The sequence below is a fragment of the Heliconius melpomene genome, chromosome 3, assembly GCF_056956725.1.
Source record: "Heliconius melpomene rosina isolate 202511_hmr_F chromosome 3, ASM5695672v1, whole genome shotgun sequence".
Lineage (NCBI taxonomy): Eukaryota > Metazoa > Arthropoda > Insecta > Lepidoptera > Nymphalidae > Heliconius > Heliconius melpomene.
In genome coordinates this window covers 9477046-9490583 of record NC_140391.1, presented here as the reverse complement: position 1 = coordinate 9490583, position 13538 = coordinate 9477046, and the positions used below count along the sequence as shown (strand labels likewise).

The 13538-nt window shown below is 31.3% G+C and overlaps 3 protein-coding genes across 3 annotated transcripts; 1 reads left to right on the top strand and 2 right to left on the bottom strand.

The window, feature by feature from the left end:
• Positions 1-4028: 4028 nt before the first annotated feature.
• Positions 4029-4653, top strand: LOC146540107 (uncharacterized). The gene has a single exon (XM_085207972.1). It carries the CDS (start codon positions 4066-4068, stop codon positions 4651-4653), a length of 588 nt encoding a protein of 195 aa, XP_085064098.1. The 5' UTR covers positions 4029-4065.
• Positions 4654-8175: 3522 nt separating this feature from the next.
• Positions 8176-10108, bottom strand: LOC146540106 (ubiquitin-ribosomal protein eL40 fusion protein-like). The gene is made up of 3 exons (XM_085207636.1): positions 9956-10108; positions 8866-9095; positions 8176-8423 (listed from the first exon to the last, which is right to left on the bottom strand). Exons 2-3 carry the CDS (start codon positions 9086-9088, stop codon positions 8245-8247), a joined length of 402 nt encoding a protein of 133 aa, XP_085063762.1. The 5' UTR covers positions 9089-9095; positions 9956-10108; the 3' UTR covers positions 8176-8244.
• Positions 10109-11980: 1872 nt separating this feature from the next.
• On the bottom strand, positions 11981-13202 carry LOC146540105 (ubiquitin-ribosomal protein eL40 fusion protein-like). The gene is made up of 3 exons (XM_085207635.1): positions 13097-13202; positions 12575-12801; positions 11981-12404 (listed from the first exon to the last, which is right to left on the bottom strand). Exons 2-3 carry the CDS (start codon positions 12792-12794, stop codon positions 12214-12216), a joined length of 411 nt encoding a protein of 136 aa, XP_085063761.1. The 5' UTR covers positions 12795-12801; positions 13097-13202; the 3' UTR covers positions 11981-12213.
• Positions 13203-13538: the final 336 nt, after the last annotated feature.

Here is a 13538-nt window from a genome sequence, read left to right as displayed (position 1 = left end):
GAATTAGCTTCAAGGTCGGGAGCACCTGGCTTGGAGTTCCACCAAGTTTGCCGTTTGCTTTGGGAATGGAGTGTTCATTGGAGTGAAGAGTTTCTCCCTGACTATCCTGTTATAATCGGGATACAGCGTGAAGTTAAAATTTATATTACAGTTTACTTACATATTTCAGATGATAAGTATATTTTATATTCCAAACATAAAATAAAGCTTTTAAAGACAACGGTAGAGGTTTCCGAAATTAATGAATATTTCGCAGGCATAATTGTTTTAAGACCTCTTCATAACGTTAGTGGTAAAGAAAGGTAAAAGGTATTTATATTTAATTAATTAAGAGCGGCGTAGGTCCGGAAATCCAATAAACATTATAATTAAGTGTCGATAATATGACATTTTAATGACACTGTAAAAAATTTGTTTTCTTAATTGTTTTTTCTTTTGTTTATTTTCTTACACATTTTTTTCTATTTTGTCGTAGAATGAGTATAAAAATTGTATTTTTTATTATTGTTATTGTAATATTTTTGAATAATTGTCCAAACGTGAATCTACAAACAACAAATAGAGATGGGGTGAAAAGAAACAATAAGACAATATATCCATTTTTATTCTTCTATCCTTATTATTATCCTGTGTACTACGTACCTGCTTATTATAATATACCTACTTTTTATTGGTTTGTATAATCTGTGTGGTTATAATAAATATATTATATTTGAGTAATAATAAATAATTTGTTATGTTTTAAATTAATTATAAAAATGTAATAAAAATATATGAAGATTAGAATTTCTTTTTAGCGTAATGCTGTATCCCATATTCTACACATTTAGACTCGCCGTTCCGCATTTTTGCCGAATTTTCAAGATATTGAGTATTGAATGGCAGACTTGACGCCGCCTACGTATTTGGTGGAAAAGATAGTGATATTCCTTAGATTCCCTCTAGCGACCTTATAGGATACAAGATATAGGAATTCCTGAAAATAAATAAAAATATACAAGTGAGCTTCGCGTCCTGCTCACTTCGTTCACCAAACCCCGACTCTCAATGATTAAAAATAACATAATTTTATGAATCTACTAGCGGACGCGCGCAGCTTCGCTTGCGTATTTAGGGGTGAATTCTAATAACCGATGAAACATGTATTCGATGAATATTTTTAAGAGTCTTAATTTCAAATTTTATAAAAATCGATGGTGATTTAAAGATTTTTCAATACAAACTTTCAACCCCTTTATTTGCACCCTTAGGGGGTGAATTCTAGAAAACCATGAAACACATGTTCAATTAAATATTTTTAAGAGTGTAAATATCAAATTTTATAAAAATCGGTGGCGATTTAAGAATTTGTCCATACAAACTTTCAACCCCTTATTTGCACCCTTAGGGAAAGAATTCTAGAAAACTATGAAACACGTATTCAATTAAATACTTTTAAAAATCTAAATTTCTAATTTTATAAAAATCGGTGCCGATTTAATTTTTTCCATACAAACTTTCAACCCCTATCTCACCCCTTTAGGGTTAAGATTTTTCATAATCCCTTCTTAGTGGATGTCCAAATTATGAAAGTAAACATCTGTCCAAATTCCACGTTTCTACGCACAGCGGTTACGGCTGTGCGTGCGTCTTACCTCAGTCAGTGAGGACAAGTCCTTTTATATATATACTAGCGGACGCGCGCAGCTTCGCTAGCTTATTTAGGGTTTGAATTCTAGAAAACCATGAAACATGTGTTCAATTAAATACTTTTAAGAGTCTGAATTTCAAATTTTATGAAAATTGGTGACGATTTAAAAAAAACATATACAAACTTTCAACCCCTTATTTGCACCCTTAGGGGGAGAATTCTAGAAAACGATGAAACACGTGTTCAATTAAATACTTTTAAAAATCTAAATTACAAATTTTATAAGAATCGGTGCCGATTTATTTTTTTTTCCATACAAACTTTGAACCCCTATTTCACCCCTTTAGGGTTAAAATTTTTCAAAATCCCTTCTTAGTGGATGTCCAAATTACGAAAGTAAACTTTTGTCCAAATTTCACGTTCCTACCATCAGCGGTTAAGGCTGTGCGTGCGTCTTACCTCAGTCAGTGAGGACAAGTCCTTTTATATATATAGATAAGTAGATTATTGTTTAGAGTATAAAACTGGATATTAACCATAACCGCCACGACGCAAGATATTTTTATACAAGTAATAGATAGAAATCTAAAAAAAAAATCTGTATGTGCATTGTATGTATCCTTCATTAAGAAACGTCAGTTCCTTTTGGTCCTTATACTACCTTCTCCAATGCCATTTTTTAAAATGTAACTAATCTTTCATTTAAGTCAGTGAGAATTGATTTGGAGTAAAACATAAAGAGAAAAAAATCTAATTAATTTAATTAAATGCATAGATTAACAAAAAAAATGAATAAACTGAACAAATAAAAGCTTTTAAAATAATACAAAATGTATAGCGATTCCGTGAAAAACATTAGACCTGTTGACCCAAAAATTGGATATTTTTTCATTGTCATTATGATAATGGTAGGCTTATTGTTGTATTCAAGTTTGGTTATTTATAAAGCCATTTTTAGAAATATTAGCTTCGTTTCTGTTATAATACAATGCGGATTCGAATTTAATATTACGTCAAATAATTAGTTAAAAGCATTGTTCATATATGTAGGTATGTCGGTTTATTTTGCAATTGTGTAAATACTTAGGGCCTACTGTAAAATTATAGCAATATTTCAACAATACGTTTATTGAGTTTTATTTCTAGTTTAATGTTATTTAAAAAAAACAAAAGATTTTTTTTGTAGTTTTGAAATTATTTTTCAATTGATTATACAAAAAATACAGTTTTCATTTATCAATAACGTCGAAAGTTCAAACGTTTTGCGGGCAGTTTTCAATTAAGACGTGGACCGACTAAGGGACTTTTATTGTCCATGGACTTAACATGCCTCCGTTTTTTAGTAAAGGCTATAAATAATAATAATCAAGTAGAAAACATGTATATGAAAAATCTTAGTGTAGCATACATTAAGTTCCTATAGAACGTTTAATAGTAGTTTGATATGGTTGTATTTTTAAGTCAGCCAATAACGAATGAATTTTGATGTTAAATATTCATTGCTTCCCATCTTTAAAAGTAATGGTTTATATTTTATTTTAATAAATTGGACACTAAGAACGCATTTAGAGATAACTACATTTTTTTTGCATTTACTTAAGACAAAATTAAAAAAGGCATCCAAAGCTGCCTAGTCTGCTGGATAGTCGATCTCAATTTTCAAAAGATAGATTTTCCTAGAAGATTTTTTTTTTCTTTCTTTTGTTATGGAAAAGACAAGGCAACGCGTGTACGGGTCGATGGTAAGAGATCACCCCGTGTACCAGAGGAGCTACAGGTGTGTTACCGGCTTTTGAGGTAGAGATAGACGTGCTTATTGTTAGATGGTAATTATTTAATTAATTAGCACTAGAGACACCCAAAAAAAATTGTTCCCACTATTCACAGTACGCCGATGAACATAACCCTGTTGATCAATATATCATTTTTATATACTTTTTTTTAGGCACCAATCTAAGTTTAATAAAAATCTATTTGGATTGTACTTATATTCTGAACCACGTCGATATTACTTTTTATTCCTCTTGTTTAAATTCCCTTGCCGTATTTACTAAATACAGTGCATATTTCCGCAATAGTTGACTCTGATAAGCGAGTTTTGAAGCTGTTATTTAGTAGGCGATATGAATTTTTTTCAATTGGTAAGCCGAAATAATTACACATATTAGATGCAAAATCAAATCGCAGCATCCCGCATACAGCAGGGTAGGTAGAGGAAACCTAGTGTTAAGACACTCCGTTTCCCACTTTCTGTAGAATTCTGGAGCCTGAAGAAATGGAAATATACATTTAGATAAATATTTCATCTCCTCGAGTGGGGATTGAAACCACGACCAGTCGATTCTACAGTCACATTTTGTGCTCCTGCACTATGACATGCATAATAAGATCTGTAAATACTTTTCGGTTGCTTTAAAGTTTCAAAAATTACTCTTATGGAAATTCAAATATTAGTTATGATCATGTCTGTATCATTTATGTTTAATTACTTTCAGATTTTTATAATATTAAATTTATCGAATATATTAGCCAGAAGGAGACATAGGATAATGTCGTCAGAAAGTATAGAAAATATACTATATTACAAGGATTGTAATCATAAACAGAGACCAACCATGAGACCCTTAAGACAGCCAGTCCAGCGTCCCCAGCAACAGCAATGCAAAATGTTCTGCACAATGTGCTGTGGAGACCAATGTGTCAACACTCCACAGATGGGGACAGGGGAACAGACCCAAGTTATAGAGTCCAGAATATTGCCCATAAGTCCAAACATGCAGAACCAAAAACGGAAAATAAGGGCTAAATTGCAACCGCCAATTCCTGAACGTAGAGGTATGAGTTTTACTAGAGACAATATTAAAACTCTTATAGCCAAAGATGAGGATATAAGAAAGATCTTGAAAGATCTAGTCAGAGTTACAATGCAGAAAGTGGATTTGATGGAACTATTGAAGAACAGAAATGCTGAGAAAAGGAACTCAGAAGTGTCTAACGAAAGTGAATCTGATAATATTTTATAATTTGCATTGTTTTTGTTTTCGTTTTTTTCTATTTTATTACATTTATAAATATAAATAAAAAAAACCTTTTTAAAAAGTGAATACTTATATTAAATTCTACGATTAAATAAAAAATATTTTAAATAAATGATATGAATTACTGGTAGAAAATCTCTTCTATTCTTTATTTTTTTGTTTTTAGTGTTGTTTTAACACTATTTTACTTCTATTTGTATACTAGGTGGTGTCTGTATCTTTGTTGATTTTTAGCGCTGAAAATGGGTCTTAATTGTTATTAGGTTTCTACCAGGTAAAAATGATTTTGTTTATATTATTATATACAAACTAGTGGACCCGGACGCGGCTACGCCTGCTTAAACTTTAAGAATATTTATTAAATATTATATAATATATTTATTTTTATAAGGATGAATATCAAAATATAAGTTCATTTTAGGTGACGTTTTCTTAAAACAACAAAGAGACTTTGCAAACCGGTGCTTAGCAACGAAGGTTGTTATTAACATGGCAGAATAAATTGCATGTAAAATTAGAAAGTATTTTAATTTATTGGTACATATGTGTAATGTAATATTATATAGCCTATAGCACTTCTGAAGAATGCAGCTTTCATACAAAACAAAAACATAGTAAATCGGACCAGTAGATCCAGAGATCTTAGCGTTCAAACAAACAAACAAACAAACTCTTCCGCTTTATTATATTATAGTATAGTATAGATACTGAATACCATTATTGAGGATTCTATTATTATATAACATATCCTATATCTTATCTTATCTTATCTTATAATCTTATAAAACAAAGTCGCTTTTCGTGTCTGTCTGAACTTTCTAACTCTTCTTCTTCTAAGCCACCGAACGGATTTTGATGCAATTTTCACCATTAGGTCGAGTATTTCTCAGGGAAGGTTTATATATAGTTTATTATTTGTACATTCTTATGTAAATTAACATAAATACGATAAATGTGTATAAAGTCCTACCCGTTGAGACACTTTCGCGCATGCGCTGCTTTAATGGTAAGTACTACATGAAAATAATGTACTGGAGTATTGTTCCTCTTAATAAGATCTACAAAAAGTCCGCAACAGCATATTTTTATCTTTTAAGAATAACGTGTAGTGATCATATTTCTGTCTAAAAATAGTAATTTCAATATATTTATTGTGAGGGATATTTTTCTTTAATGGTATTAATCAGCATATAAATAAGTATATTAGTTACGTTAGCCATTTAATGTAGATCAAAACTGTCTTTTACTGTTTTTTATTTTAATAAGTACTTTAGAAGTTGTTACAATATCAAAAAAATCCTTGCTGCGAAACGGCTCGCCACTCGCCATGTGCCACGCATCGGTGGTTCAGTGGTAAAATGCTCGGCTGCCACGCGGCCGGCCCGAGTTCGATTCCCGGCCGATGCATTCTATTTAATTTTCCTCACAGGCAGCGTAGTGCTTGCTTTTCATCAGGGATAGAGTACCCTCTTCCCTACCCAACCGGTGTCGCTGTAAAAGCCAATAGGGCTAACAGCATTAACTGTCAGAGAACCAAGGCCCTGATGTCGTTCGGAGCTACTACGGAGATGGCCGAGAGAATGCTTCAATTCTGTGCCTGGCAAAGTAAATTTAGAAGTGATTGCACGTACTTTGGCGTTATCCAATAATTATAATGTATTTCTACGCGACATAGTTGGTTACATCTTTCGTTTAAGTATTTTTGGGTAAGAGAATAGTAGGTAGTCTGTTGTTTATAATTTCTTTTGTTTAAGTTTTCTGTTGTTTGTGTTATATATTTGTGTTTATTTTAAAACAATTGGAAAATCCTTATTGGAACTACGAAAATGCGGGTTGCATTAGGGTTTAATTAATTTTCACATTATCTTAAGTGCTTTGCAAACATACATTTTATGAATAATCCAGTAGTAAAAGCGAGCGAAGCCGCAAGAGGGTCGCTAGTATTCTTTAAATAGTTATTGGCATATTCTGTAAAATGCGTCTGAAATTGTAATTGTATATCAAGCTTGGATACATATTGGGCTATATTAGAAACTTTACATGCAGAGAGAACCTAGTGTCCATACTTTACCTGCCCTAGCGAGGAAATGAAAATAAACACTGCACCTCCCTCCATCTAAAAATTGTTTAATAATAATTCCAACTGTGTAATGAGCAAAATATTAAACATTAAAAAGTACAGGCGAATTGATAACCCCCTCCGTTTACACAAGCCGGTTAAAAATATAAATATAAAAGAGACTAACTAAAAGTATCTAAATATATCTCACTACAAGTCAAGAAATTAGTAATCATTATAAATATTAAAACTAATGGCAACACCCATTAAAAAGTTACCATTTAATTTAAAATATAAAAATGAATATAAAATTTTGAAGCAAGAGGGATTTGGTTGAACAATTATCATATCAGCTCGGACGGCGGCGGCGGCGGCGGCGGCCCGCGGGATCTAAAACATTAACAAAATAATGCAAATGATGATACTTTTACAGCATAAATTACAATTCACTTGCATTTGCCAGCCAGCCATTTTGTTAAAGTTAATATTTAATTCTGGAACAGTAATTTCGTCAACGTTCTCTTATAAAACAAGGGACATTTAGAAATATGTTAATATTTTAAATTTAAATTTAAGAACTAGCTTCTAGTTGTGGCTTCGCCCGCTTTTTTAAATGGAAATGACTGAGAATATGGTGTGAGTTATATATGACAGTATCGAAATACTGGTAAAAATAGGTGGATACAAAATGCAATAGGAACTTTGCTCATAAAAACTGCAAAGGCGCTTTGCGTTACCAGTGCTCTATAAAAAGCATTATACATAATTTTTAGCTTCACTCTGAATCTCACACAAACCAGAGTAGGCAGAGGGATCCTGGGAGTGTTAAGAAAATCCGTTCCTGCTCGAGGCAGTGAGAATCGAACCCATAATCAATCGCGTTTATGGTCTCTATATTATACATAATATGTTATACTTATGCTATAATTATCTTATCTTCTCTATCTTATATATTTATATAATTATATATGTTATAAAATAGAGTATTGTGATAAAGGTAATGTTCCACAAAGCACTTGTGACTATCTTTTATGTAAACCTTATAGTAGGTCGGCTATATGTTTATATATGAGTAGATAAAACTTTTATGTTAAAAAGTGTATAGCAATAAGAAAAATAATTTGTTGGTCTTAAAAAAATATGACATTTGGTTTGATAAAAGTTTATGCCATCGGAGTAAAGTGAGAGAGCGGTGACTATAAGTACCACAGTTGTTAGCTCCAGTTCTTGATTTCAGTTTTAGTGAAAAAAGTATAATGTTACGGGCCTCTGTTACATTTAAATCTTCAGATCATTAAGTGTTGAGTGGCGGAATTGACTGTTGTGCTTTGTCTTGTTTCCAGAACGAGGAAAATAATTCAATCCCCCGAGCGAGAATCGAACTCACAACCGTATTTCACATACAGACTGCTGCGATTACATCCCCTAAAACTAATAATCAAACACCATTCAACTTTGACACAATTAACATTATTTATTATCATAATAAACAATGCAATTTCTAGTCATTTATATTATTAATTCTTAAGTTCCTTCTTAGGTCGTAAGTCGTTGTTGTGACCGCATTTCTTCTTCCGGCAGTTGGTGGCGCGAGGGTGGAGGCGCGCGTAGCACTTGCGACATATCATTTTACGTACGTTGAATTTCTGGGCTAGCGCTACTAGGTCGGGTGGTATGACCATTGCACCTTTGCCACCTGGAATTAAAGGAAAAATATGCTTTGGATTGGCATCACTCTGTGCAGGCATATACTAGGGTAGACAGAGGGAACATGGGGAACCTAGTGTTAAGATACTCCTTTCGTATTAATACACTTCCCTGTCCCTCTTTCTGTCGATGAGCGGTGGAACTCAGCACCCCGTTTTGCCTCGTTATCAGAGAGATGAAACGAAATTAGAAAATATTTCATTTTCTCGAGTGGGAAATGAATCAACACATTTAACACCATAAATGTTATTCACGCATTAAATAAAGAAAAATTAAAAATAAATAATTTTGAAATTTTTTTAGTTGCCACAAAAAACGCTTTTCTCATACATTTAACATAATAATTCACAAGCTCCTTACACTACTCATGAACAAAAATTTTTTGATTATAATAAATTATAATTAGAAAATGAAAAAAAGAATATACTAACCTCCAGTAAGACTGAGAGTAAGATGTAGAGTCGATTCATTATGAATGTTATATTCAGATAGAGTTCTTCCATCATTTAGTTGTTTGCCTTCATATATTAATCTTTGATATTCATGAGAGATGCCTTCCCTTTCGTAAATTTTAGACTTGATATGTTCTACGGTGGTAGTGGGTTCAACTGCGAGAACAACGTGGCCCGTGAGGGATTTTACGAAAATCTGCATTTTTGATCTGTAATTTTCATTAAATATTTCAAGAAAATTATTGTGCCTTACTTAAGGTCATCATGGTGCACAGAATGTAAATATAATCGTTGTTGGTTCGGTTCTTATTTGATTTTATAAATAACTAAATAATGCCACCCAAATGAGGAGGAGAAAAGAGGAAGAGGCGGAAAGCTTTGTTTTTAGGTGAAAGTGGAGAGTGGAGTGTCTTTTACATAAAGTTACTTACTACCTACCCCATATAACTACTACTGCAACCGTCGCGTGATGATAATACAAGGTTTTATAGTGAATAGCAATATTAATATCATAGACCGACTGTCCGATCCCTTATCGCGTTGATCAAAATCGATTAAATGCACTCTTCAGCACACTGCACATTGTTGATATTTCAATAGACTTTAGTAAATATTATATTCTACAACAATTTATTATTTAAATTGATTATTATATAGATAGATTCATTAAAATGAAGAAAACATTATAATATAAAATTATTGCTTTTTAGTTTTTAGCACTAAATTTTATGTTTTGTGTTGATTAGCGGAACACAATATCACGTTTTTGTTTTACCAAAAATGAAAATGAATTTATTTTCTCGCATGAACTCGTTTATCCCGCATGGCATCAAGCTGGGTAGGCGAGGGAACCTGGGGCTAGTTTTAAGCCACTCATTTCCCAATATAACACTTCCCAACCTTCCGCTTCTCGAGACATAGTGTGTCGTGTGGCGAAACTGGTGACACCAGAGCGAGGAAATGAAAATATTAAATATGTCATTTCTCCAAGTGGGAATCGAACCTATAGCCGTCTCGCTTACTGATGTAAGCTGCCTAATATTATATGTAACAATAATTATCAACTAACCTTAACTATCGTCCCTGCACCTTACAATATCAATAAAACAATTTAACACATCCTAGTTAAGTTACTATCCATAACGCTGCAAGAGTCAAAATGAGAAGTGATTGAATATGTCACTGTTTTTATATACTACTGAAAGTCGACCAACAAAGATATAGACGTTACAGGGTTGAAAATTTAATAGTTTTTTTATTCAAAGATAATTATTGTATTTATAGAACTAAATTAATAGAAAAAATTATTATATCAATACGAGTAGTAGTTTCTTTTTTGCCTTCTTTTTTTATTGAAAAGGAGAGCTTGTTATTTAAATGTCCCAAAGGATTGTGGGAGTAATTAGTTACTTTAGTAGTTTTTAAACATATTATCTGATGTCATTTTGTTTCTATTTTATAATGCACACAATTTGGTGAAATAATCATTTAAAAAATTGAATGCTTTAAAATTTACAAAACGAAAGAAGAACTGGAACTAAAATAATAAGATTTCATTGATTAAGTGAATGGTTTACTCAAGCAATCCAAATCCAAACCAAACCAACCAAAAAAACCAAACCAAAACTACTCAACCAATTATCATCATTTCACATAATTTTTTAAGGTATTTTATATACAAACTTTTTATTAGACCAAAAAATTAAAAAATATTATCCTTTGCCTATAAAATAAAAATAAGTTTAAGCAAGCAAAGCCGTGTTTGAGTCTCTAGTAACATATAATTTTGAATGATATTTTATACTTACTTTCATTAATAATTATTAATTGTCAAATAAATAATATAACACGTAGCAATACATCAGCTGAATACAATGCGAGCGGCAACCCTGTTCTAACCTAACAGTACAAACAAAAATATTTAGTTGCATAATATTTTTGTAATAATATCAATTATAATTAAGAAATCAATTTAATAATATAAAAAAAATCAAGATTTCCTTCTAGTTTTCCAATCTGAAAGTGACATCTGAAAATATTTTTCTGTTTCATAATTATTGCGCAATATTATACAAGGAGGAATTTAAAGCAAGTAAGTGAGGATTAACTGAATTCAGAAGTCACCCTTAAAACTTAAATAGTAAATAATATAATAAATTAATTAAATAATATTATTTCATAATATATATATAGAAATATTATTCGTTGTGCAATATTAAATAAAACATGGTTAGCGGCTATATTTAAAGCTTTACATGTATATCTAAGCTAGGTGTCGAATTTAATCTGTATTATGTATAATATATTTGTGTATACATAGAGGCTAGTCGTGACGTAGGGAGCGTGTGACAGGTCGTGGGTTCTATTCCCACTCAAGGTAATAAAATATTTATCTTTACTTTCCTTCCCTCATTCACCTTCCTTCGATAAGAGGAACTTCTTTCGTATTTAAAAAATCGATTATGTAAGGTAATTTAACAATGTCCCAAATATAAGTTAAAAATAGCACAAAATTCAGTTCAAGCTAATATATATTTTTTTAAAAATATCATATGTAAGTAGGTAAACACTCTTCCTTTACTTGGTGAAGAAGTGACTGACACACGATGCACAGACAAAAATATTATATAATATTGGAATGTAGGTGGGTTAGGGAGTGTATGGGAAAATTAACAGAAGATTTTTCGAAATGCCTATTGCTACGGGAAAAAACGGGATTTTCTATTTTGTATATAATAAATGAAAATATTAATAAATATTAATTCATTCCCTCGAATGGGTATCGAACCCACAATCAATTACCTATTAGATTAACGAAAAATAATGATTTTTTACGTCAAGATTAATATTTTTTTGGATAAGTCTACAATTGTTTTTAAATTATGTCTTATACTTCATCTTGTTTATAGCAAAAAAAATTTTTTTTTCATTCTACTTAGTTGTATTGATTAGTATTAAGTGCCAGCTTAATTAATAGTTTAAATTTTAAAAGAAAATACCACATGAGTAAATTTAAAGTTGAGTATCTGTTATGTTATGAGTACTATTTCTCATACTCATGAAATTAGAAAAAAAATATAAATAAAACATAAGATAGTCGGTTTTATTTTTATTTAACAAAATAAAACCTTAATATTATAAAATAAAATAAAATAAATATATTAGGACAATATAAATCGAAATTACAATTAAATTATCTAATATTTACAAAACAATTACATTACATACATTAAAATATTTAATAAATAATTTTAAAATACATAAAAAAATAAGAAATTATTATTTTTAAATAATTAATATACAGATAAAATATATATAAATAATATATTAAAATTGTCTAGGCTCTGATAGCGACTTCTTAGGTCGTAAGTCATTGTTGTGACCGCACTTGTCCTTCCGGCAGTTGGTAGCGCGAGGGTGGAGGCGCGCGTAGCACTTGCGGCAGACCATCTTCTTGCAGTTATACTTCTGGGCCAGGAGTAGGAGATCAGGAGCAAGACGTATTGTTCCTTTTCCACCTGTAATATAGGAATGGAGTATTATTAATTTTATTATTAGCTTCACATTGTATCCCGCACACAGCAAGGTAAGTAGAGGGAACCTAGTTTTAACACTTCGTTCCCCATATTCCGCGGAATTCTGGAGGCATTACGTGTTGAGAAAGCAAAATCTAACAATTTTCACTAACCTCCAGGTAAACTGAGTGCAAGATGGATAGTAGATTCTTTTTGAATGTTATAGTGTGCTAAACATCCGTTTTCCATTGGCCTTCCCTCATGAGTAAGCCTTTGTTGTTCAGGGGAAATGCCTTCTCTGCTGCAGATCATAGACTTGAGATGTTCGACGGTGTCAGTGGGTTCTGCCTCGAGGGCAATCGTCCCTGTGAGAGTTCTGACGAAGACTTGCATAACGAAACTGTAAAAAGAATTTGAATATTTAGAAATAGTTTTGCTACTGCTTCTTATAAGTGCTTCTTTTATTTAGAAAGTTAAGATTAGCGACTAAGCATGTTGTAGCAACATGGGTTCGATTTCCACTCGGGGGAATAAATTATTGTAAAAATAACCATGTTTTGAATTAAACCCAGTAATATAATATTGAATAAAAATTTGAAAATCTATGAAAAAACTTAAAAATATTTAAATTTTACACACAAGTGCATAACAACTTTAAAAAAATTATAATGTTGATTAATAATAAAAACACGTACCTTATACTCGTTAACTATACTAAATCAATATTTAAAATAAATTTTAATATATTTAAAAGAAAATTTAATATATCACTGCAAGGCAGTTATGCCGCTAGGGCCTATACCAGTAGTGTTCAAAGTAGTAACCGTACCGTATTATATACGAGACAGAGTTTGAACGTGAATCATTCCCAGTCGAGGGCTGGCAAGGATTTGAAGAGACTTTAATACGGAATAAGATGCATATAGAATAAATACAGAATACACGGCGTTGAATTCCGCCAGGGAATTTAATGTATTTTTTTAATGTAAAATATCGTTATGTATACCGTGAAAAAAAAAAACTCTTACCATTTAATTTTTTAGTACGTATTAAGGGAATTAAAAGGATTGTTTTATTATTTATTAATTTCTTAATCTAGAATTATTAAAAATATGTATGAATTTAAAATGGAAATGC